Genomic DNA, 27,804 nt, shown 5'->3' on the forward strand with positions numbered 1-27,804 from the left:
CACGGATCTTTGCATTTTTCTGTGGCCCTGCTACGGACTGTCTTTTTCGTGGCATTCTCACGGATTGATTACTCAATTGTTTTGTCCTATTTTCTTACCATTTTCGCTTCGGTTTAGGGTTAGATTTAAATGACATCCCTACCCAAACCCAACTCCAACCCCAACGCCAGGCGACAATGGTTTAAAGTTTAGAAAATATAAAAGAATAAATCAGAAAAAATAGTATAAAACAATAGTTAAAGTGACATACTAATGCAAACACCAAATCTAACCCTAAACCGAAGCGAAAATGGTTTGAAAATAGGAAAAAGCAGTTGACTAACCAATCCGTGAGAATGCCACGGAAAAAGACAGTCCGTAGCAGGGCCACGGAAAAATGCAGAGATCCGTGAGAATGCCACGGAAAATGAGCACAAAATTCCGTGACTATCCCACGGAACTTTGTGAGATCATGTTGGCAAAAATACCACGGTTTCACAGAATTGCGGTTTTGCCATTTATTTTCAGACGTATACAAACAAAAACATTTTAATTGGACATAATACATTTTATTTTTAAGCAACATACAACATATATGCTGGGTGAAAATAAAGCCTTTAAATTATAATTTTCTTTCAAAAAAATATTTTTGTAATACATATTAAATGTAAATTACATGACTTAATGATTTAATTAATTTTGTGTAAACCCAGCTCATACCTTGCAAACGGTATTACAGATAATGTTAGTGGTTTTGAAACCTTGACTCTTTAAAACCTCGGTATACCTTGAAATGCCTAGTTGTGCTAAAACCCAACAACCATGTTTGTATTGCAATTTTCAGTTTAAATCATTATAAAAATATAGATTTCATAACAATTCGACTTATAGCCACAATGTGCTTGCCTAGAATCACAAAAATATAACACTGGTACAGCATGTAAAGGGTAAAATTTGGAAAATAAATTCAAACTCGCTTTATAAGAAAATATGTTTCCAAAAAATACTAAAAAAATTTCCATCGTCCTTATTTAAGGAATCAAAAACATCCTTCAAACAGCAGGGAATGTGCTTGAGAAAAACAACAGCTGTATAAAAACACTTCATTGTCATCAAACATTTGTTATTTATTTACAACATGTGGGCCAAGAGCGATGGATCCAGCCCAACCTCAGTTTGGCATCATCTGAATGTTCTCGTTCTTTAACATTGGATGACAGCTGATACTAAAGATGAAACACCTGTAAATGTTTCATTTGAAGCATTTCTAGATCTCATATATTGCACTTAAACTTATAAAAAGTGGATAAACTTGTCTCCTTGTTTATTTTTGTTTTGATACTGTTTATCTGGATTTAAAAAAACTGAATATTTTAGAAAGACATCCCATATAGCTCCCCAGATTTATGTGAAGGTTTTTGTAGCATAAATATTTCTATTTATAATTACTAAATCAGCTTTTATTTTTTTCTCCTGTGTTTAATTTTTGTTTTATTTAAAGTGTGGGAAAACTTAATATTGGACTCTTTCATCCAGGACATCAGACGGCACTTTTGAAGAGTTGAACTTCTCAGTTTTTCAGGCAATTTCAGGTCTCAGATAATGAAAGGAATCTGTAAAAAAGATAAAACGAGAGGAAAGTGTTTTTCAAATGAACAATAATGTACTATCAGAACTTTTTTTAATAAATATAATACAATTAAGAGTTAAAGAAATCCATGTATAAACTCAGAAAACAAAAACACAAACAGCCAACATCAAGACCATGACATAACTTCTCACGCTCAAATATCCACAAACATGATTGTAATATATGAGGCATTCAAAAAAATCCCTGAATGTATATATTTGTGTCGAATGTGCAGCATGATTTTTGGAGTAATATGAAGCTTTTGTTTGCATGAGTTGATTTAGCCGCTGAACTTTGCATGTGCCATCCATTCGATACAGCAATCAAACTGAAAAACGCTCAGTCTGCCCTTACGAGTTAATAAAGAGCGGCCGCGGTCATTTCATCCTTGTGTAACTTTAAGATTTGACTGTGACCTGCTGTAGTGATGTAGACAAGCACATCTGTTTTTAATCCTGATACTGCCACAAGAGATTAGCATCCAACCGTGACATTTACACACGTAAACACGGTCCAGATTCTGCCGCATCAGACCTCTGCAAAATCACATTTGGGTATAAACAGAAATGTACAAAAGTCTCACCAGATTTGTTGTTTTAGCAAAGCTTTAATAATCTATATTTATTTTTCGGTCTCTTTATTAAGATAGCAAAGAGAAAGTTCAGGAAATATACTGTACATAAAATAAAAAAAACAAATTTTAAAAGTAAAAGTTAGTATTTAGTGCGACCCTTCTCAGTATTTATTTTGGGTAACACTTTACTTGAAGGGGTGTTCATAAAACTGACATGAAGGAGATTTTATACATGTTTATGACAAAGTGTCATTCGCTCAATTATTTCATTTTTCAACCCTGTATCTCGAAAATATGTACCTATAGTCACGTCATTTTGTGAGTGTTTTCCGTGACACTGACACGTTTTTCCGCCTTTTTGCATGAACATGTCACGTATTTCTGTGAACGTGTCACTGTCACGTATTTGTTACTCAACTGTTTTGTCCTATTTTCAAACCATTGACGCTTCGGTTTAGGGTTAGATTCGGTGTTTGCGTTAGGATGTCACTTTAAGTATTGGTTTATACCTTTTTTTCATTATTTATTTTTTATAATTTTTGATTTTTAAACCATTGTCGCCTGGCATTAGGGTTAGAGTTTGTTGGGGTAAGGATGTCATTTTATGTAAATCTAACCATAAACCAAAGCGACGATGATAAGAAAATAGGACAAAACAGTTGAGTAACCAATACGTGACAGTGACACGTTCACAGAAATACGTGACATGTTCACGTAAAAAGGCGGAAAAACGTGTCAGTGTCACGGAAAACACTCAGGAAATTACGTGACTATAGGTACGTAATTTCGTAAAAATGGGTTGCATTTTTAATGCAAAGATGACATTGTTTGAGATGTCTTTGTTATGACAATTTGCCATAAACCAATACATAACTTGTCATAAATCTGTCATAATTATGACATAGCAGAATAATTATCAAACTTAAGAAACTACCTGGCTTTATGGGTTAACATAACATTAAAGTGTCATTTAAATGTCATTAAGTGATAATACTGTCAAATAATTTTAAACAGTTTAACAAAATGCAACAGAGAGGTCAAAAGATTATACTAACATTTATGAATGTGCACAATACATGAAAAACTGACAAATAACAGAGCTTGTTCTTCTTCACACAGCGGGTTTTGAAATTTTCTGACATAGAAGAAAAAACGGAAAAAAAAATAACTAAAATTAATGTAATGTAATTAACTGTTTTTGCGCAATATAGCTATTATTGTACTGTTTTCATTTAAATTTGGGGTAAATCTGTCTCCAAATACACTAAAATAGAATTTTATCAATTTGAAATTATTATTTTTATTATAATTATTATTATCATTATTGGTTGATTTATTTTATTTCTTTAACACCTGGAGGAAACTTAAAAAACCCATTATGAACTGAAGAATATTCATAAGGTTGTTATAAACTATTTGACAAAGTATTAACTAGAACTGGGCATAGATTAAACTAGATTAATCTCATACAAAATAAAAGGTTTTTTTGCATAATATATGAGTTTGTGATGTGTATAAATATTATGTATATTTAAACACACACACACACACACACACACACACACACACACACATATATATATATATAATTTAATAATATAATTTAGAATATATAAAAATATAAATAAATATATATACACATGTAAATGTTTCTTAAATACATACATGAATGTGTGTGTATTTATATATACATAATAATTACACACAGCACAAACTCATATATTATGCAAAAAATTACTTGTAATTTGTATGAGATTAATTTAGATTAATTTATGCCCAGCTCTAGTATTAACACTTAATGACATTTTAATGACAAATTATATTTGAACCACTGTAGTTGAGGTCAAGAAAAATATTCACGATGCTGTTATAAAACTATATGACAGAGTATTAACACTTAATAACATTTAAATGACAAACTCAATTTGTATCGCTGGTAAAAAGTGGTCAGTTATGTTGTCTCGATAATGTCAAGTTGATGACACTCAATTACAGTTGTCATAAACGTGCATAAAATCTCCTTCATGTTCATGGCATGTGTCATGTCATGATTATGAAGGTGTCATGTCAGTCTTATTACCCCCTCAAGAAAAGTTTTACCTTATTTTGTTTTTAATACTGCATACAGTACACATATTTCCGATATTTTCTGGCTGTATAAAGATAATAATTATACATGGCCATCATGCCATTAATAACATCTAATGTCATGCTGGCCTAAGACATGCACAGTACTGTAAAAACCACTGATGTGAATTATCTGCTCAATACTTTTCAAGCATCTACAGGCATCTTGCAACACTATTGCCCAGCTGGAGAGAGAAAACAGCAAAGGAAATATCAGTAATGACCTTACTTTGTCCATACTGTGTGTACTGGTAGGGGGCGCTATGCTCCATGCTGTAGAAGGAGGGTGGACCGTAAGACTGTGTACTGGATAAGTTGGCGAGAGTTTGTAGACCAGACAAAGGTTCACAGTGAGCGCTAGGGGAACTGCCTGACTCCAGAGTGCCAAAAGAGGACAGAGAGTACTCCGCCTGGGTCTGGTGAGGAACTCCGGCTGAGGCTAACAGTCCCATAACCTAGAGAGAGAGAGAGAGAGAGAGAGAGAGAGAGAGAGAGAAAGGTATATTATATTTTTCACTCTGACTGCATTCCAATTTGCATAATGTTCATTTAATATGCGGGATGGGATCTAGGGGGCGGGACTATCTATTGCTTAACCATATAGATGTGTTCAGGAAAGTGTTCTTTTTAGTGATACTAGTGACATATTTATAAAATGACACACTTTACCCTTTAAATAACTCAGATTTGTGTGCCTGTGCAGATATCTGTGGCCTGGAAGTGATCAGGCAAGGATAATTGAATTTGGGGGATTTTTAAATCTGATTCTTTAAAAGAACAATGCCGTGGGGCAGCGCAGTGTGTGTGTGTGTTTGTTTTCTACGTAAGTTGTGTGCGTGCTCATTGCTTTATAACTTAAAAAACACTGCATCAACCCTGGAGAACCCAAGAAGATTTTGGATAGCAGGAATTAACAGCGGCCAAAGTTTGACCCTGTGGGTTTTCCAAGGTTAAAGGAATGTTGCATGCGTGCTATGGGGAATAAAAGATCCTAAACCATAATTTAATCAACCAATAGAATTATGGCCAAAATAAACACATACGGCGGTTGCTGTATCAAATAAGCACCTTAATGTAGAAATAGAAAAGGGGAAAGCATGTCTCTCAGGCAACAGTGTCTTGTTACAACAGTGAATATACAGTCAACACACGTATACAGAGACGCACGGTCACGCACATGGTCTTGCTTAAAGCGTTTCCCATAGTAGCGACATATACTGAATCCAGGATGAGATTTTGTTTCTGAACTTCTGGTAGAGAAGCCTCAGAGAGTTTTCTTTGTTTGGAGGAGGCTCTGAGGTGTGGAATATACAGAACTTCCTAAAGATAACTTACAAAAAAGTCAAGGAAATTTACTTTTCCAACTCTGTACATTTACACTAGATTAACTTTTTGAAAATTATGTTGTTCTGTGGTTGCTAGAGTGTTGCTTACTGGTCCAACTCAAAAATACAAATACATATGCATACGAGAGACAAACAGACAGACAGACACGACAGACAGACAGACAGACTATAGATAGATGGACAGGCGGACAGAAAGAGAGACAAACATGGCAGATAGACGGACAGACAGATATATTTATATATAAAGACAGACAGACAAACAGATAGACGTACGGACAGACAGACAAACACGACAGACAGACAGAAATATAGATTGATGGACAGACGGACGGACAGACAGAAACACAGACAAACATGACAGACAGACAGACAGAAAGAAAGACAGACAGACATACAGATAGATAGAGACAGATGGATAGATATACAGACAGACAGACAGATATATAGATTGATGGACGGACAGACAGACAGAAAGACAGACAAACGTGACAGACATACAGATAGATAGAGACAGACAGATAGATAGATGACAGACAAACAAACATGGCAGACATACAGATAGATAAATTGATGGACAGATGGACAGACAGACAGAAAGACAGACAGACAAACACAACAGACAGACAGAGATTGATGTACGGTCAGACAGAGAGACAGACAAACACGACAGACATACAGATAGATAAATGGACGGACAGACAGACAGAAAGACAGACAAACACAACAGACATACAGATATATAGGTTGATGGATGGACTGACAGGAAGACAGACAAACAAACATGGCAGACATACAGATAGATAGATTGATGGACAGACGGACAGACAGAAAGACAGACAGACAGACACAACAGACAGACAGATATATAGAAACAGACAGACATACAGATAGATAGATGGACAGACAGACAGACAGACAGACAGACAGACAAACACAACAGACAGACAGATATATAGGTTGATGGATGGACTGACAGAAAGACAGACAAACAAACATGGCAGACATACAGATAGATAGATTGATGGACAGACGGACAGACAGAAAGACAGACAGACAGACACAACAGACAGACAGACACAACAGACAGACAGATATATAGAAACAGACAGACATACAGATAGATAGATGGACGGACAGACAGACAGACAGAAAGACAGACAAACACAACAGACAGACAGATATATAAATTGATGGACGGACAGACAGAAAGACAGACAGACAAACACAACAGACAGACAGATATATAGATTGATGGATGGACAGACAGAAAGACAGACAAACATGACAGACATACAGATAGATAGATGGACGGACTGACAGTAAGAAAGACAGACAAACACAACAGACAGACAGATATGTAGATTGATGGACGGACAGTAAGACAGACAGACAAACACAACAGACAGACAGATATATAGATTGATGGATGGACAGACAGAAAGACAGACAAACATGACAGACAGTCAGACACATATTCATAGGGACAGACCAACAGATGGATTGATGGACGAATGACAGAAAGACAGACAAACATGACAGACAGACAGATACAGACAGACCGATAGATACAGACAGACAGACAGACAGATAGAGACAGACAGATAGATTGATGGACGGACAGAAAGACAGACAGAGAGACAAATAGACAGACAGACAAACAAATAGATATAGATTTGAGCGACAGACACTACAGACAGTCAGACAGACCGACCGACCGACAGACAGAGAGACAGACATATAGATAGAGACAGACAGACAGATTAATGGACAGACAGACAGAAAGACAGACAGACAGACAGACAGACAGACAAACATGGCAGACATACAGATAGATAGATTGATGGACAGACGGACAGACAGAAAGACAGACGGACAGACACAACAGACAGACAGATATATAGAAACAGACAGACATACAGATAGATAGATGGACAGACAGACAGACAGACAGACAGACAAACACAACAGACAGACAGATATATAGGTTGATGGATGAACTGACAGAAAGACAGACAAACAAACATGGCAGACATACAGATAGATAGATTGATGGACAGACGGACAGACAGAAAGACAGACAGACAGACACAACAGACAGACAGACACAACAGACAGACAGATATATAGAAACAGACAGACATACAGATAGATAGATGGACGGACAGACAGACAGACAGAAAGACAGACAAACACAACAGACAGACAGATATATAAATTGATGGACGGACAGACAGAAAGACAGACAGACAAACACAACAGACAGACAGATATATAGATTGATGGATGGACAGACAGAAAGACAGACAAACATGACAGACATACAGATAGATAGATGGACGGACTGACAGTAAGAAAGACAGACAAACACAACAGACAGACAGATATGTAGATTGATGGACGGACAGTAAGACAGACAGACAAACACAACAGACAGACAGATATATAGATTGATGGATGGACAGACAGAAAGACAGACAAACATGACAGACATACAGATAGATAGATAGATGGACGGACTGACAGTAAGAAAGACAGACAAACACAACAGACAGACAGATATCTAGATTGATGGACGGACAGTAAGAAAGACAGACAAACACAACAGACAGACAGATATGTAGATTGATGGATGGACAGACAGAAAGACAGACAAACATGACAGACATACAGATAGATAGATAGATGGACGGACTGACAGTAAGAAAGACAGACAAACACAACAGACAGACAGATATGTAGATTGATGGACGGACAGTAAGAAAGACAGACAAACACAACAGACAGAAAGATATGTAGATTGATGGATGGACAGACAGAAAGACAGACAAACATGACAGACATACAGATAGATAGATAGATGGACGGACTGACAGTAAGAAAGACAGACAAACACAACAGACAGACAGATATGTAGATTGATGGACGGACAGTAAGAAAGACAGACAAACACAACAGACAGACAGATATGTAGATTGATGGATGGACAGACAGAAAGACAGACAAACATGACAGACATACAGATAGATAGATAGATGGACGGACTGACAGTAAGAAAGACAGACAAACACAACAGACAGACAGATATGTAGATTGATGGATGGACAGACAGAAAGACAGACAAACATGACAGACAGTCAGACACATATTCATAGAGACAGACCAACAGATGGATTGATGGACGGATGACAGAAAGACAGACAAACATGACAGACAGACAGATACAGACAGACCGATAGATACAGACAGACAGATAGACAGATAGAGACAGACAGATAGATTGATGGACGGACAGAAAGACAGACAGAGAGACAAATAGACAGACAGACAAACAAATAGATAAAGATTTGAGCGACAGACACTACAGACAGTCAGACAGACTGACCGACAGAGAGACAGACATATAGATAGAGACAGACAGACAGACAGATTAATGGACAGACAGACAGAAATACAGACAGACAGACAGATAGACAGACAGACAGACAGACAGATAGCTATAGATCTGGGTGACATACACTATAGACAGTCATATAGACAGACAGACAGGTAGATAGAGACAGACAGATAGATTTATGGACAGACACTGTAGACAGTCAGCCAAATAGACAGAATGAAAATAATTTTAAACGCTTGATCAATACAAATGATGATAGCGGGAATGTGAAAGTCCAATACACTTTCACGCCCTTCAAACCTCTAATTTAATGTAGTCTGTCAGTGTATTTGACAAACGCCGCCGGTTGAGGCATCAGTTTGCTCCTTTTACAAATCAGAAACATATGAGGGTCATCCATACTGTGTGTGTGTGCGTGCGGGCTTTGCTTTTCTTGTTCCAAAAGACAACTGAGTGAAAAATGGCCTGTGGATCACCTGAGATTGTGGAATTTGTAATGTGAAGTCTTGAAGTGTGTAATAGTTTCTACAGAAACCAGAAGATCTCCATTAAACTGACATTCAAACAACAGGTGGAGACCACAGCTGCCTTCTGAGCTACTTTGAACTGGACCTGTTTTTGCTTCTAATTTTTTATCTTTAAACAGCTTAGTAGACCTAATCTTCAAAGCAAAAATGGCTTGTACTTGAGTTAAAAAGTTTTATTTTATTTTATTTTATTTACAAAGTAAGGGGCCAATCACACCTGTCATATTAACAGAAACTTTAAAAAGGGGGCGCCTGCTCTGATCTTGATCAAGGGTGAGAAATGAACAAACACACAGTGACAGCAGTCAGGTTGTTCCAAACAACTGTAAGGAAGGCCCGCCTCTCCCGTCATTCAATTGGACAGTGGAAAAACGTAAATGACGTCAGGCGCTTTTCCGTTCTGAGCGCTCCTTAAAAAACACGTGGTGCTGCAGGCGGCAAAAAAACAACAACGAAAGGCTTAAACAGCGCGCTTAACGGTTACTCCCCATAGAAAGTCATTCAAAAAAGGCACCTGCAATTGCCATAAACGGGTTTGGTGTGATCGGCCCCTAAGGGACAAATTGATGCTACAGTACTTGGTAATCTGAGTCTGCTGTTAGAGACTAGCTCGAACTGAACCCAAAACATTTAAGTTTCTGTGCCACCAAAAATTAACAAAAAGTCCAAACCAAATTCATTTTACACATCAAACTTCTTAAACATAAAGAGTGCATACACTGCATTTACACACAGCAGTTTATAAAAAGCCTCTTTACCTGGGAAGATAATCCATTATTGATGGTTGAGTTAGTGGGCCTGTTATGTGGTCCAAAGCTCTCTGAATATCCTGCATAACCATGATGACCGGAGATACAGTAAGAAGCTCCGCCCTCTTGCCCCACCCCTCCTGAACTCTGGTGGCTTGATGGTGGTGGGAGGGGCTGAGGTCTGTGAACAGTACTTGAATCTATGAAAAAACACATCAGTCATTTAAATGGATAGTTCTTCCAAAAATAAAAATTCTGTGATAATTTGCTCATGTTGTTTGGAAGATATTATAATCAAAACAGTCAGAAGCCCCATTGACATCCACAGTATTCTTTTATCCTACTATGAAATTCAATCGGGCTTCTGATTGGTTTGCTAACAAACATTCATTAACTAAATACCTGCCAGCCTTTATATGAAAAGTTGCCCATCAGCATTTTTTTTTATTTTCAAGAAGCTGAAATAATTGCATTTTTTTGAAGGAATTTTGTTAGAGATCAGATTCAGAACGATTATCAAAACATACACAGAGTTTAAAATTAGTACTTTTTTGCTTCAGTTTTTTTATAAATTGGGTAAGTGGATAATCGCAGTAGCCTATTAAATATTAAAATTCATCAGGAACACTTTTTTATGCAAATGTTTTCTCTTAATTGATGAGAAATTTTTTATTTTCTTTGTTTAAATGTAGCTTAAATAAATTGATTGAAACCACTTACCTTAAAAATGTGAGTAAACTGAATGAATTATTTTTTTCAGTGTGGCGGGAAAAGAGTTTAAATATCTTTCTTTACGTTCATCAGAACATAAGACATTTATCCAGGTTTGTAAAATATGAAAGTGAGTAAATGGAGACAGAATTTTCATTTTTGGGTGGACTATTCCTTCAATACAGCTGTTAAAGTGCCCGTATTATGAAAAACTCACTTTTTCTGGGTTTTGGGGTGTTCATTTGTGTCTCTGATGCTCCCACACGCATACAAACTTGGAAAAAAATCCATCCATGCTGTTTTGAGTGAGATATAGGTTTCTGAATGTCCTCTGCCTTGAGTCTCAGATTGCGCTAGTTAAAACTCAGCTCCGTTGTGACGTAACAAAAAGTTTCGTCACATTCAGTTTGAATTTTCCCGCCCACCACCCCACTCGCAGGTCTCCACCCACCAGGTAGCTAGAGAGCATAGAGCAGTCACTTGAATGAGACCCTCTGTGCTGTTGTCATCTCTCACGGAAATAACAGCGCTATTTGGATATTATGGATTATACCCCCACCTACTTTTAAAAACAAAGTTTTAACGCGTGGTTATTGGAACCCGGAGTAATCTTATATACACTGTGTTACGACGCAAACAGTCCTCAGATTGTAGGCGATAAGACCTTCATGCGAAATCTGATGTAAACAACAGACTATGTATCTATATTTCACGGATTATAAGCATTTGTGGACAAAAATGGTAATTGGATGTATTTTATTGGACTTTCATGGATCATTCACACATCTGAAACAGACTGGATTCGATTCGCGATCGCGTTGTTTCATCACAAAAGGTAAGAAGTCACGTTATATTTTGCTAACCCCCGAGCCTCTTATAACTTTACGGTCCGGACCTCCCGCTAGCTTCTAGCAATTAACACGCGGTCCACAAGCAGTATACATCCCTCGCCGGGTCTTAATTTCTGTAATTTGCGAAAATAATGCGCTTGAAAATGTTTTATAATGGGAATATGTTAGCATTGTCCAGGGAAAACGAGTTTATTGTTGTGACTGCTAACGTAACATCACAATTTACTCTGGAATCATTGTGTGTCATGAGTTTCTTCTCCTGTAGTGTACTTATTAGTGATACTTTTCTGCATGATTTGTCTGTTGGCAACATAAACCGTTAATAATAATAATATATAAAATAATAACACCGTATGGTCTGTACTGCTCACGATACCACTGAGCACGCGCACGGGCACATGACTTAGTAGTGGGGCGTGATCAAAGGAGCAGCAGCTCATAAATATGTAAGACTAGCTCAAAACGGCACAATCTAAACTGCCCTGAAACAGAGGCTACTAGAGATGGGTAACAATCTTTTCCTACAAGCTATTTCGAGCAAACAACTTTTGAAACATGCTTTATGGAACTCATACACCTATATAACTTGTGGAACAGCATTCATAAGATGGGCACTTTAAATGTGTGCATTGTCATTTTAATTGTAATTGGCCCGCTTCTGTTTACCTTGAGAAAGGCCAGCAGGTGTGTACGGACTCTCTGACAGCGGATATGGAGACAGATTTGACATTGCCGGGTGTGAAAAACCAGTAGGAATCAGGTGATTGTATGCTATTAACTGATTGGCTCCCACTTGTTTCCTCCATCGAGCTCGCCTGTTACTGAACCACACCTGAGAAAGAGAAAAGATAAAGTTAAAAAAGATTAAAATGAAAATTGTGTTCATAGCTGCATCTCACTTCAAGGGCTGCGTCCTCTGGAAGTCGCATATGTTGGCCATCGAGGTTGGCACATTTTAGAAATGCAACCAATACATTTCAAAGTTAAAAATGACAATAATTATGCCTCATGCGGAATAAATGTTAATTTTATAAAAGGTTATTCCATTATAAACAATCTCAGTGATGTGTGTCCACCTCGGTGTGTGTGTGTGTGTGTGTGTGCACCTGCACTCGTGCCTCTGTGAGTTTGGCTCTCTGTGCTAACTCCTCTCTGGTGTAGATATCAGGGTAGTGTGTGCGTTCAAACGCTCTCTCCAGCTCATCTAGTTGCTCTACAGTGAAGGTTGTGCGACTGCGTCGCTGTTTTCTTCTTAGCGGCAGGTCAGGCTCTGACTCCACGTCTGAACCTTCACCAGACAGATTTGCTGAAACACACACGCACAAAACATCAATATCAAAAATCTTTCATTTAGTGACATCAATTAATAAACTACAAATAAACAATTGGTTTATAAGTCAATTACATGATCTACTTGGGCTTGTAACCCAAAGGACATCGGATCGATTCTCAGAGCCGACAGACCTTGACGTTTTTCAGACAAACACATTTTCGGATATTTTAGAAAATGTTTTAGATCTTTCAGTTGATTAAATGTAATGTTACGGGGTCCACGACCTTCAAGTCCAAAATAAAGTGCGTCCATCCTTCACAAAATAAATCCAAATGGCTCCAGGATGATAAACATAGGTCTTCTGAGGGTAATCCGCGCAGTGTTGTTGTAGAAATATCCATATTTAAAACTTTATTAACGTAAATAACTACCTTCCGGCAGCGCCGCCATCTTAGACTCCTCTGTATTCAGGAGAGAGTATTAGCGTAGTGTACGCACTTTTTCTTAGTGACGTATGACAAATTCGGAGGGCGGGGGCACAGAGCAGCAGCAGAGTAGCCTCCGTAGGCTGCGTAAGCTCTCATCCTGAATGCGGACGCGACTAAGATGGCGGCGCTACCGGAAGGTAGTTATTTACGTTAATAAAGTTTTAAATATGGATATTTCTACAACAACACCACGTGGATTACCCTCAGAAGACCTTTGTTTATCATCCTGGAGCCTTTGGATTTATTTTGTGAAGGATGGACGCACTTTTTTTTGACTTGAAGGACGTGGACCCCGTAACATTACATTTAATCAACTGAAAGATCTAAAACATTTTATAAAATATCCGAAAATGTGTTTGTCTGAAAAACGATGGACATATGCAACTCCGACAGCTTGGGGGTGAGTAAATCATGGGTTTAATATCCTTTTTGGCAGAACTATCCTTTTAAGTGTGGGTTACCATACCTTGGCATTACCTTTCATGGGTTTGAAACTGGGTAGGTTTACTGTAATTGGTATTATTTGAAAATGACAGAAGTTTCCGACGAGTCTTCATTTTAGCTGGTTATCATCATGGTTGTTATGAACAGTGTTGGGGGTGACGCATTACAAGTAACGCGCATTACGTAATAATATTACTTTTCTGAAGTAACGAGTAAAGTAACGCATTACTTTAAAAATGTACACATTAATATTTCAGTTACTTTTTTAAAAGAGTAATGCGATTTACTTTTTAGTTTAATTTAAAAAAAAATTACTCAATTAAACTGAACGTGCAGGGACAGTTTGAGTCAGAAACGGAGATAGCAGGCCAGAGCTTGACATTTTTGCGATGGAAATTCAATGCAGAACTTCATAAAAAACACCCGCAAGGCCTGAAAGCGATCAAGCCTCAGCCAAGTAAGAAAAAGTAATGCAAAAGTAACTTAAAAGTAACGCAAGTATTACTTTCCATGAAAAGTAACTAACGCAATAAGTTACTTTTTTGGGGAGTAACTTAATATTGTAATGCATTACTTTTAAAAGTAACTTTCCCCAACACTGGTTATGAATTGTTTAAAAATGTTTAAAAATATTCTTATATTTGTGTCATGCAGTTTTCATGTCATTCCCAACAATGCAACAATTTAGACTCCCTTAAAAAAGACCTCAAGAAAGAATAATACACACTTACAAAATAATATATAGCCCAACACGAGCAAACTAGTAAAAGATTAACATGGTGAATGTGCTATTAAGCTATAAAACAATATACCACCCAAAATAGCACCTATCAGTGCTAATTGTGAACTATGTGACTTTTTTTAAAGGGATTGTTTTTTGTCTTGTGGCATAAACTGGTATATGGTGATTTGTTGAGAGAGTTTTTATATGAAAAAAAGTAATAGTCTTTTTCAAAATTCAATTCTCTCTCTCTTGCTCTTGCTCTTTCTCCCCGACTGATTTACAAGCTCCATCTGTGGAATCTGTCATGACGGTCATGGCCCGCAGTTGAGGCCATCACCTGCCCTGAGGGGTGTAAGGGGCATAAACAGGGCCAAAGGTGGGTGAATGATGGGGCAAAATGAGACAGAGTGGGTCAGGGTAGTTTAAAGCTCTTTATACATAGAGATTACTAAACTTACACGGAAAATGCATCTGGGATTTTCCGGGATCCTTTGTAATTGATTCACACTGCCAATGATTTTTCGGAATAAACCATAAAGATCCCGTTAAGACACGTGAAAGTCCTGCACTTGGTAGGTTTTTTCCACAACGTCTGAAGTTTGCTAATTATCTGCGATTTATTTCTCGAGTAACCACACACATGCATTTTAGTTTATTACAAAATCATAAGGAGCGCGTGATGCGCTGTTCTGTCATGCTGGTGAATAATCTAAGCTTTAGCGCGGATAGTGACAAGCTCCCTGATCTCTAGTCCAGTTTGCCAACATTTCTTGTTATGAATGTTGATCTGCGTTTAAATAGCTGTAAAAGCTGAACCATAACTTCTGGTTGCGATGACATGCGCGTCCTCACTACGGCACGCATTAGGGCACCCTTATGGCATTGTTTCTGCTTCTTGTTCATAGGATGTTTTCCGAAAATGAAAAATTCCTCTTTACTAGAGCGATCCCAATATTTACGGGATGTATCTGTGTTTACACCAAAGCCTATCTGCCAATTTTACGAAAATTTTCTGGAACAAAAGTGCTGTGTGAATTGGGTTTTAGTTTGTTGCCTCTTCTTATCCTATGCACACTATCAGAACATTTTTTTCAAAATATGTACCCCAGTTGCCACAGGGTCTGTAGCTTCACACCTAAGAATTCATAACAGTACCTCATATTGGTACCTCAAATGTACATATTGGTACCATTTGTACCTAATGGTACACTGCCAGTGCTCTTTCTACTGCAATAGTAGAAAAAAACTGAACTATCAAACCCCAACAAAACATATATAAATAAAGAGGAGATTTTAATTGAACAACTGATTTACAAAAGACAGAAGATTTACTTTTGTAAATGAGTATGTATGTACATCTTTATCCACAGTACATTTCAACAGGTATTTTATCAGTCAATGTATTTGCTGGGAATCACGTCTATGAAAAAATAAATAAAGATGCTTCATAATGTCATAGAAGCACTTTTTTGGATAAATGGGTCCTTTAAGAACTTTTAACATCCAAAAAACTTTTCTGATTTACAAAAGATTCTTTATAGTGATTCAGTGAATCTTTAGATTTAAAGAATCTTTAACTGAATGGTTCTTTGAGTAACCAAAAATGGATCTTCTGGCATTGCTGTGAAGAACCTTATAAGCAAATTATGCTACTGGAATACATACTACAGATGAAAGCAAAATAATACAATCTATTGGATTTTATTTTTTATATATACAAACAGAAGGTTTGCTTACACACAAAAGTTTGCAATGGTGTGGAAAAAAGGTGTGGAAATTAGCAATTTTTTAAGCTTTGCATTTTTAAAGAGAAGCAATGCAAGTGAACTAAAAACCAGACTGGATCTCATCAGAAGATTGTAGTCCAAAAGCTTCCAGACACAGAGAGCTCAAAGATCATGGAAATCGAGCTCAATAATCTAGTCAGAGATACTCGGCTTTCTGTAAATACAGAGAGCGTATGTTTGTGTGCACTTTACAGTATATAAAATCACGTGTTTGCTGATATTTAAGGTTGTTGGCATGCAAAGTTGATGTGTATATGTGCATAAGTGTGCGTTTTAGATATTCCAGCTCTCCGCTATGTAAACTGTGCGGTCACTAAAAGCATCCAAATCCTCTGCTTCTTCCAGCTCCCCTCCTCGACTCTTAAATTCAATATTCCACCCAAAATATCACCGGGAGCACATTTACTGTAGGTCTTCAAGTACACAAAAGACATTTTTATTAATACTCTGGAATGGCCAGTGCTCGTCCAGCATGCATTTATCGCTTACACTTGGTTAAAGTCAAATGGGAACGGCCCATAGTAAAACCATATGTGCATAGCTTTTCCAGTTTTTGTGTGCGAGATCTGATTCTCTTGGGGGCAGGTAATGAAGAGGGCTAATTGAGCCAATGACATGGCTTCTCGCCATCAAAAACGGCAGAAAAGAAAAACAAAGAATCGCAACAAAAGAAAGCTTGGGAACAAATGCAGCGTTTCGGAGAGGGGCGAGCCAGGCGAGTCCTTTTCAGCGCTGGGTTTGGCTGAGTGACTGGCCGACTACATTAAGCAGTACATAGAGAACTAACAGATGCCGGAGATAGAAAGGATGAGTGACAGCTCGCGGGCCCATCTGCCCCCCTGGCGTTTACGGAAAAGAGAGAAACAGGGGGAGGACTTAACTTGCTAAAGAGCAACCGTGACCCTTCCAGCTGCCCCAAACAGGCACCGCTTCAAAAGTGCTATTTATCTTCTCAGCTTCTTTTGAATCACTAGAAAATTGTTTTCACATAAGTGTTTTCTACTGCTGTGGGATTTCAGAAAAGAAACAAAGGCCTGCAAACAGAAAGTTAGATATGTCTAGAATAGCATGTGTGTCTATAAACATTTCAAACAGTAGCATGCTACACTGTGGTCACGTGACTTTAATCGCATCACGTTTGGTTTTGGAAGTGCCGGCCATTCTGGAAATTTACACAGTACGCATATTGCAGTAATAGAAATATAACACTTATAAAAATATGGGTTTTTAAAAGCGATGCGATAGAAGTGCCATTTTTGTTTCCCTAAAAAATAATTCTTAACTTTTGATAGTCTGCCGAACCTTTAAACACTACAAAAAACAAAGGTCCTGTGTACACTGCAAAAAAATCTAATTCTTACTTAGCATTTTTGTCTTGTTTTCAGCCTTAAATTAAGATGCATTTGTCTTGATATTTAAGTGAATTTATGCTTAAAACAAGCTAAAAAAAAATCTGCCAATAAAGCAAGATAAAAAATCTTGAACTTTTTTCTTAAACACTTAATTCAATAAAAATTCAAGAAATATTTTAAGATAAAAAATCTTGAACTTTTTTCTTAAACACTTATTTCAATAAGAATTTTAAGCACAAATGTACGGAGCCCCCCCATATAAAAATTGCATAAAGTTTAGTTGCGTGTGCACACGTGAAACTTTTGCGTGCGCACGTAAAAGCGAAAGAAAGCGATAGCTTCACGTGTGCACGCAAAAGTTTCACGTGAGCAGCAAAAGTTTCACGAGAGCATGCGAAACTGAACTTTAAAAAAGCCTTTGTTTTATTTATTTAATTATTTTTCAATTTGCTCATCAAACAAAAAAATATTGATTTAAGAATTTGTAGATATTTGTACTGAAAACAAGACAAAAATAATCGGTTTTTTTTTCTTTTCTTTTTTGCAGTGTTAGGATGCACACATTTTTTGTCTGATACCGATTTTTGGTTTCAAATGATGATGTGAATCTAGAAGTGCAGAGCACACAGATTGGGAATTCGTTGTCTGATGTCCGATAGTGGTAATTTAGCTTTTATCTACTGATACCAATTATAGGCCGATACATCGGAGTAAAAATTACATAAAGTTTAGTTTTGTGTGCTCACGTGAAAGTATCGCGTTTAGTTTAGCGTGCGCACGAGAAACTTTCGCGTGCGCACGTGAAAGTGAAAGAAAGCGATAGCTTCACGTGTGCACGTGAGCACGCAAAAGTTTCACGTGAGCATGCGAAACTGAACTTTAAAAAAGCCTTTGTTTTATTTTTTTATTTATTTTTCAATTTGCTCATCAAACAAAAAAATATTGATTTAAGAATTTGTAGATATTTGTACTGAAAACAAGACAAAAATATTCTTTTTTTTTTCTTTTTTGCAGTGTTAGGATGCACACATTTTTATCCGATACCGATATTCGCTTACAGTGACATCTATACTGCTATTTTTGGTTTCAAATGATGATGTGAATCTAGAAGTGCAGAGGACACAGATTGGGAATTCGTTGTCTGATGTCCGATAGTAGGAATTTAGCTTTTATCTGCTGATACCAATTATAGGCCGATAAATCGGAGTAAAAATTACATAAAGTTTAGTTTTGTGTGCACACGTGAAAGTATCGCGTTTAGTTTAGCGTGCGCACGAGAAAATTTCGCGTGCGTACGTGAAAGCGAAAAAAAAACGATAGCACGCAAAAGTTTCATGTGAGCACGCGAAACTGAACTTTAAAAAAGCCTTTGTTTATTTATTTATTTATTTTTCATTTTGCTCATCAAACAAAAAAATATTGATTTAAGAATTTGTAGATATTTGTACTGAAAACAAGACAAAAATACTTTTTTTTTTGCAGTGTTAGGATGCACACATTTTTTGTCTGATAACGATATTCGCTTACAGTGACATCTATACTGCTATTTTTGGTTTCAAATGATGATGTGAATCTAGAAGTGCAGAGCACACAGATTGGGAATTCATTGTCTGATGTCCGATAGTGGGAATTTAGCTTTTATCTACTGATACCAATTATAGGCCGATACATCGGTGCATGTGGATATCAAATGTTATTTATGGAACAATACAGGCCAACAAGAAAGTTTGTGTACTATGGTGGCATACTATTTTAAACAAAGTCAGTATCATTATCCTGATGCAAACAGGAATTAAAACAGGAAGTGTTCACCTGCTTTAAACAAACAGCAATGTGACCTTTGCTCACCACCAGAGGTCAAATACTATTACCTCACGCTGGTCTGTTTGACAAGTGAAAACATACAACACATACAAACATATACAGTGCCCTCCATAAGTATTGGGACAGTACAGACAAAACTGCTGTTTGCTGTGGTGAGAAGAAATTTGTTAAAGATTATGAAAGTACAGAAATATACCTGGGTTAATGAAATCCTGGGTTTCACACTGTTCGTACTAAACCAATGTGTGCACTAAACACTTCCATGTTTCCTTATTTAAAGCCTGTTACATGAGTAGTTACATAAGTAAGTATGGTGGCACAAAATAAAACGTGGTGATTTTTAGGCGAATAAAAAAATAAGAACTATATTGTATGGTGGAAGAGCACTTAGTTTGCAGCACTTCGACCTCGGCGCACAGTAATATTGATGGAAGTTTGAGCGAGAGGGGGAGGAGTCAGGGGAAAGTTACTTTTAAAAGTAATGCATTACAATTTTAAGTTACTCCCCAAAAAAGTAACTAATTGCGTTACTTAGTTATGGAAAGTAATACTTGCAATACTTTTAAGTTACTTTTTCTTACTTGGCTGAGGCTTGATCTCTTTCAGGCCTTGCAGGTGTGTTTTATGACTGAGAAGTTCTGCATTCAGAAATTGCATATTTCCATCGCAAAAATGTCAAGCTCTGCCCTGCCACCTCCGTTTCTGTCTCAAACTGTCCCTGCACAGGCGCGCATGCATAAAGTTTGCGTAATTCTACGTGACTACGTTCAGTTTAAATAAGTACATTTTTTTATCGAATTAATTAAACTAAAAAGTAACTTGCATATTAATGTGTACATTTAAAAAGTAATGCGTTACTTTACTCGTTACTTCAGAAAAGTAATATTATTATGTAATGTATACGTTACTTGTAATTAGGGATGCACCGATACCACTTTTTTGGAATACGAGTACGAGTACGAGTACTTGCATTTCAGTACTTGCCGATATCGATACCGAGTACTTAATAAAAAAACATGATTTAAATTTACAGGTAACAGCTTTAGTCATATAATTTAACAAAAAAACAAAGGACTAGTTTTCCAGTTTGTTGTAAACTCTGCCTTATTGGCCAACATGAGGCATTAACCCCTTACACGCCGCTCAAACATAGACATTTCTCAGACCGTGGTATCGATTCCAGGTATCGGGGGACTTTTAACGAGTACGCGTACTTTAGAAAATGTGGTATCGAGGCCGATACCCGATACCAGTATCGGTATCGGTGCATCCCTACTTGTAATGCGTTACCCCCAACACTGTTCAGGAGTGATTGTGTTACTGTGCGCCGAGGCTTGGGGATTCATAACCCTGGGTTAATTTCAGGGATAACCCCGCTTATATATTACAAGTATGAAACGATCCTTAACCTAGGGTTAAAAGCGGGGTTTGAATGAAAATACCTAGGGTTAAGCGCAGTGTGAAAAGCCCTAATGTTACATTATATTAACATTTGATTATTTTTCAACACAAAAATGCTTTACCAAAAAAACAACAACAACCTTTCATCCTGACTTGTGTGTGTTGTCATCAAGGCATGCAAGACTCAGACTACAAAAGCAATAGATCAAACTGACACTACAGATTCTCTGCTTTTCATGTGCGAACAATTAATTCCTCAGGACACATGCAGTTCATCACTTAACACATGTCAGACAATTATATTAACACAGTCTCACCCCATTTCGTCAATATTTGACGACACTTGACCATTCGTCATATGTTGACGTGAAGGGTATACCTTTCGCGTCATTTTTTGACGAACTGGGGACTTCAATACTATTACGTCCGTTGCATTCTCTTTCCTATTTTATTACCATTTGCGCGTCGGTTTAGGGTTAGATTTACATAATGACATCCCTACCCAAACCTAACTCTAACCCCAACGCCAGGTGACAACTGTTTCTAACCCCAACGCCAGGTGACAACTGTTTAATTTCGCGTACACTGTTTAATTTCGCGTACACTGTTTAATTTCGCGTAATCTAACCCTAAACCGACGCGCAAATGGTAATAAAAATAGGAAAGAGAATGCAACGGACGTAATAGTATTGAAGTCCCCAGTTCGTCAAAAAATGACGCGAAAGGTATACCCTTCACGTCAACATATGACGAATGGTCAAGTGTCGTCAAATATTGACGAAATGGGGTGAGACTATCAATATGCTCACATTAGATAGAAGTATTAAAATCCAAATGTGTTGTTCTGTTAAGTTGTGACTGCCGAAATAGCATTATATATTTCCCCCTAAAATAAGTTTTTTTCCTGCTTGACCCTGCAATGACCAAGCTGAAAAAAATTACATTTTTAGGTGTTACCAATTGATGTAATTTTTTTAGTTGATCCAACGTTTTACAGTGTAATATATTTTAACTCTTCTGATGTTTAATCAATCACTAAAAGTAAGAAACAGCACTTTATTATTGGGTAAGATGGTCGGCACATTTATCAAATAAGTCCCAAGGCTTCATTTCTCATGTATTAAATAAAAAAGCCCTCCTGAACTCTCTCAGTCTCTTGCTCACTGACAAGCACATTGAATGTTTGCCTTCAGGGTCTGTACTGAAAGGAAACACAGATCTCTTAGTCTGCTGACCATCACACTGGACGATGTGGAGATGATCGTCTGGGGTTTTCTGCTTTGTCAGTGTCTCTGTCTCAATGTCTTTATAAGATAAAGAAACAATACAGTATATGCTCAAAACTTGCCAACATGCTCCTATAGCCTATGTACAAAGTTAAAAACCTTAAAAAGTTTCACCCATAACACCATAGCAACACCCTTACAATGATCTGATAACCACCCAGAACAAATCAATCTGATAGCAATAAGGGGGTTGGATCGCATGGATCCAGACCGGAGCTGTCGACGCTGACCATCGCTTAAGCAACCGCCTAGTACACCTTAGCAACCACATAACACTACCCTAGCAACCATTCTAAACCATGGTGCCAAGATTTAGCTGGTTAATATGACCCTGCTGGTAGTCGAATGCCATAACTATACCGGCAAAAAGCATCTTTCTCATTCAGTGCCAGCCCAACAAGTTACTTTTTGCCTGAATTTCACAAAGTAACAAAAAAGTTTTTATATAATTTGTTAATGTGTGTGGATAATTTACAAGACAAATTTTCTTTCCGAACTACACAAGAATGGTATACGCTCAAAATAACTTTCAGATTTTTTACGTTTGTGTTGACTCTCAGAACAAATTAGGACCTGGTGACTGCACGCTCCATGGTGCCACACAAACCATCCCACACCGGGCCAGTTGGCACTTACCATCCATTATTTGTGTATTCATGTGTATGTGTGTGTGTGCATTCGTGCATATGTACGCATTCTTGTGCATATGCATATGTTTAGATTAGTGTCCATATGTTCACATCACATGAGAGTCAGTCAATAGGCTTTATGCCAAGCTGCACTACTTCCTGAACTTCAGCCAGCTCCTTGTTTCCTGTCTGCCATTATTGGACAAACTGATTAATCCAGGTGTGTCTGATTATTGTTGTTGTGACTACTGAGGTCAGGCACACCTGGATTAATCAGTTTGTTTGGGACTACGGAGGTCAGGCACACCTGGATTAATCAGTTTGTCCAATAATGGCAGACAGGAAACAAGAAGCTGGCTTAAGTTAAGGAAGTAGTGCCGCTGGGCATAAAGCCTTTTGAAATGTGTCTCTCAGTACAAGTTTTTGGCTTTCAACATCACACTACACACTCATATACAATGTTTTAAAAGAGGAGCAGATGCCAACATCTTTGAGTCTTTTAAGAAGAATTATGGAGACAGTGTGAAGGAAAGGGGTCAAGAATCAAGCTGTTGCCAATTCGAAAGCAGGGTGTAAATACTGAACTCAACTTGCCTGTCTGTGTCTCCCAAAAAGGGAGGGGTGTTGAAATACAAGAGATAGACAACGGGCCACAGATATTACCAAAAATGTGCCGCAGGCCAGGGGAGAAGGAGAGGTAGAGCGGGGCAAAGGGAATGAAAAAGAGAGGCGTGTTTGACTCATTGGCCAGATGAAAGTGAAGTTCAAATAAAGAGCTTGATTTAATCGGCTCGGGAACTCAACTTTCTCGGATCGCGGGACGGGCAGAGCGTGACGGACAGGCTTTGTGGCAGCGCGCATGACAAGAGTCTCGCCCCCATTGTGACCACCGCTCCAGGCCATGAACGAACAGTCGAGGAGAACACTGGTCCCTATTGACGGAAACAGCCTTTAATAAACTCCTGTCGTTATTAAGTGTGACACTGCACCGAGATCAGTATTATTGAGAGGACTGAAGTAGTGTTCTGTGGTATTCACCTCAATTAGTCACGCAGGGATGAGCTGTTAGCTCATTAGATATCATTACAGAACATCCAAACATACAGAGTCACTGTATGTCAGTCATCAGCAGCAACAAGGCAAAACAACTCTTTGGTCACTCTATTACATTAGCTTTTTTAAATAATAATCCTTTCTTGGGTTTCTTAGCACCAAAATGATACAGCAGTCATGTGTTATACATCAATAATAATGTGTCTGTATCCTTCTTATTAGTTTTACACATCATCACTTGCAACAATAACTTGCTAAAAGCACAAAAAAATGCACATTTACTTGTATAATATTTTGTTAATAGCAACACACAAATCAGTCCTAATTATCATTGAGTACAGGCAGGGCAAGTTGGTTAAGGACCAACCTATGCCCCACTCTTATGATGATAATCCACAAAACTCTCAAAAACTCTCGGATTTAAATATAATGACATTGCTGTATATGTATTAGTATATCCAGCAAAGCATGCTGGGCAATGAAACCCCATATGGTTTTTAGGCTTGAACAGAAATGTGAAGCTGGACTTGAATTATAAGACAATAGTTTAAATTAAATTTGCAAAAAGTCACTTTAACTTTAACCAAACTAATGCATCAACAAAAAAAGTAAATGTATATGTTGAGAGAATTTTATTTTATGGTAAACTATTCATTTGTTCAAATTTATTTCTAAAACTTAAAATCAATTTGAACAAATTCTTACTAAATAGGAATTCTTTTAAATAAGATTTTTTTCTGGACTCCACTCACTACTCTGACAAACAATTAAGAACTTCAGCTAAAAGCCCTCGTTGAATAATTCATGGACCACGTTGGACCTCTTTCGAGAGTTTTTGTGCCCTGCGTTGCCAGGATTAAAGTGGCATTTTGCCTTTTGTCCAGCGCGCGAGCGCTTCAGTGGAGTCAAGTTCATCCTCGAGCGCGCGACCATGCGCACGAGCAAGTGTTTGTTTAACTTATTTGGCTTCTTTTGTCTCCTGCTCGCCTCGTGCCAGTGTTGCCATTACAGTTATATCAACATTTGGATTATTGAAAGGTAAATTGAAACCGAAAAAATTTATTTAATAAAAAAATGAATAAAGCGCAATATTGGCAATATAAATTTAATCTAGCCTAAATCAATACATATTTTGTTTCGTTCTAACTTCTGCTTATTATCGGTCAAACATAGTCATACTCTTTTTTATTATATTTATTAAATAAAAAAACTATAGGTCATTAAAACGAATACATTTAATTCCACCACTTTAAACAATTTATATCCTAATTGCTTATCCCTGACAATCTCGTCCTTCGGTTCATCCATACAAAAAAGTTAATCCATAAAAAACATTATCTGAGATTTAAAAATAATATCCTAAGCAAACTAGTTTAAAAAGTATTCTAGATGTTTTAATCTCCATGGATGGATATACAGCTCCTAAATCTTTTAACACCTGTATGTCTAATTTAGTCAATGGAGAGTCATCTTTCCAACAACTCGATATAACATCAATCATCATAATTTTAGCACAACTCTTAACAGGCTATATGTTATCAAAGTATAAAGAAAAAGACTTACATCTGTCTGCCAGAATTCCATCGATGCTATGTTCGCTTCTGTGCGTATGTTCTTCCTGTTCCTCTTCATCTTCATCCTCATCGTCAACTTTTGTGCCATATCTGCTTCTCATAATGCGGCTTATTGAACTCACTGATATGTGAAGAGAATGCATTAGTGCTCAGCTGTCTACACAATAAAATACTTTTGCAAAAACTTTTTAAAAACAAATACATGGGTTGGGGAATATTATATGATATTGTAGTGTAAACATCAAAAAAATATATTTTTACGCCATACCCGAGGGTACGTTGTTCCGGTCACAGATTCCTTCTTTAAGCAATTTATCCCGGATTTCCCAACTAAACATTCCTGGATTGTCCCGTTTATATTCCTCAATGCGTTTCTCCACGACTGGAAATGAAGTCTATTAAAAATAATAATCAAATGAGCAATAAAAATAAAACAGTCAAAAAAGCGGTCTGATTAAATTCAAAGAGTCACTTTTTAAAGTAATAATGGCATCTGACAGCGCTGTTATTGACCTGTTGCTTTGAGTCTGTTTACCCCAAAAAAATCCTTGGCAAAATCCGCAAGCAAGGCAGTACTTGATGAATCCGAACTTTCATGCATCCCCCAAAAGGCCTCACCTTGGATTTACCCCCGCCGACAGCTCCGGGGCGAATGGATCCGGTCTCCTGATAGCGGCACAGGATTTTGGAGACGCAGCCGTGAGAGACTCTCAGCTGGCGGGATATCATGCACGGTCGGATCCCGTGATGGGCCATCTCCACTATCTTGTGTCGAATGTGATTCGGTAAAGGTCGACCATTAATAAAAACTCCTCCGAGCTGGTTGACTCGACCCTGGCCTATTGGAGTAGAAACTGCATCGAAAAAAGTTCCCATTATAAAGACACTAGAGATAGTTATCAAAGTAGGAGTAGCGCAAACCTGTAGCCTAAATGTACAGAAGGCTATGCAAACAAATCAAAAGAGAAAAATGAAAACCATGTCGCCATACCTCAAACTGAACTGTGTTTCTAGGGCTAAGACTCATACCCACTCATAAAGCCCTATAGGCTACATGTGCATTTAATTCCTGGACATACTGTAATATTTATGTGTTTGTGCTTATGCATTTAGGCATTACCTTTTATAGTTCAACTCAAAGTTTTTATACAGAAATAAACTATTTGAATAAGACGTAATTAAATTATACGCATATAGGCCTACACGTTTAAAACTTAATTATTCCGATTTAAACAAAACAGTGCTTTATATAAAAAATACATTTTAAATTGTTTAGGAAACCATATTAACTGGTCCATCGAATGAGCGAAACCAATCTAAAAATATATAATGTAACGTTGAGATTTCTTTTAATCTTAATCAAGAGAAAACAAATCTCAACCACATTCATAGTTCTGTTAAACTGTTGAACTATACCTTTAAAACAGTAGGATTAAAAAACTAATTTAAACCCAGCATAATAAGTTATTAAGCAACAATTTAATATTTAATACAATTTCTAAGTCATAAAATTTGATATCTTACATTTCCACCCAAATATCTGATAGTAAACGTTCAATGTCCATATAAAAACTAGGCTTCTTTCAAAGTTAAACACAAGAAAGGTTTTTAGGTTAAACAACAAATTAAAGATCAAACCAAATTTCAACAACAGCTATAATGTTGCAATTAAATTTAAACTTGAAATATATATTTTAATGTATTTTTTACCCTCCATTGGGAAGCCGCTGTGATGAAAGTTGTGAGGGAGAGATGGACGCATCATCCTGGGACTGTTAACAAAACCACACACGTGCACAAACCAGAAGAGCTTTATAAATGCATAGACGATCAATTAAAAATCCTTAAATGTAAGTTCCGAGTCTGGAGTTTGTATCCGTCAAGAAAAAAGTAGATGAGAATACAGTAAACGATAAATAAAATTTAGTCTCTCATTTCGTCTGTGGTCTTTCGTCGTTATTCACATTATAGCCTATACGGTATAACGGATGCGGTGATAATTATCATCATTATTGTTAATAACATTCGTTAAGCACGAGCGCGACTTCTCAAACTACTGAGACGTCTATGAAGTGGCAGAT

At 37.3% G+C, this 27,804-nt stretch overlaps 1 protein-coding gene across 1 annotated transcript; it reads right to left on the reverse strand.

Annotated features, from left to right (window-relative positions):
* Window positions 1-99: 99 nt before the first annotated feature.
* pax3b (paired box 3b) lies at window positions 100-27,787 on the reverse strand. Its single transcript, XM_065282204.2, has 9 exons — window positions 27,434-27,787; window positions 26,342-26,577; window positions 25,992-26,118; window positions 25,713-25,844; window positions 12,995-13,194; window positions 12,555-12,720; window positions 10,336-10,526; window positions 4,540-4,765; window positions 100-1,592 (listed from the first exon to the last, which is right to left on the reverse strand). The coding sequence occupies exons 1-9, from the start codon at window positions 27,486-27,488 to the stop codon at window positions 1,558-1,560; spliced, it is 1,368 nt and encodes a 455-aa protein (XP_065138276.1). The 5' UTR covers window positions 27,489-27,787; the 3' UTR covers window positions 100-1,557.
* Window positions 27,788-27,804: the final 17 nt, after the last annotated feature.

Source organism: Paramisgurnus dabryanus, chromosome 8, assembly GCF_030506205.2.
Source record: "Paramisgurnus dabryanus chromosome 8, PD_genome_1.1, whole genome shotgun sequence".
Taxonomy (NCBI): Eukaryota; Metazoa; Chordata; class Actinopteri; order Cypriniformes; family Cobitidae; genus Paramisgurnus; species Paramisgurnus dabryanus.

What these genes read in the sequence shown, in the direction of transcription:
- pax3b (XM_065282204.2), bottom strand. Translation starts at nt 27,488, where the DNA reads ATGATGCGTCCATCTCTCCCTCACAACTTTCATCACAGCGGCTTCCCA. An exon ending in TCACAGAGGCACGAGTGCAG is followed by an intron (nt 12,721 to 12,994) that starts GTGCACACACAC and finishes TCTCTTTCTCAG; the next exon opens with GTGTGGTTCAGTAACAGGCG. An exon ending in GTACACACAGTATGGACAAA is followed by an intron (nt 1,593 to 4,539) that starts GTAAGGTCATTA and finishes TCTTTTTTACAG; the next exon opens with ATTCCTTTCATTATCTGAGA.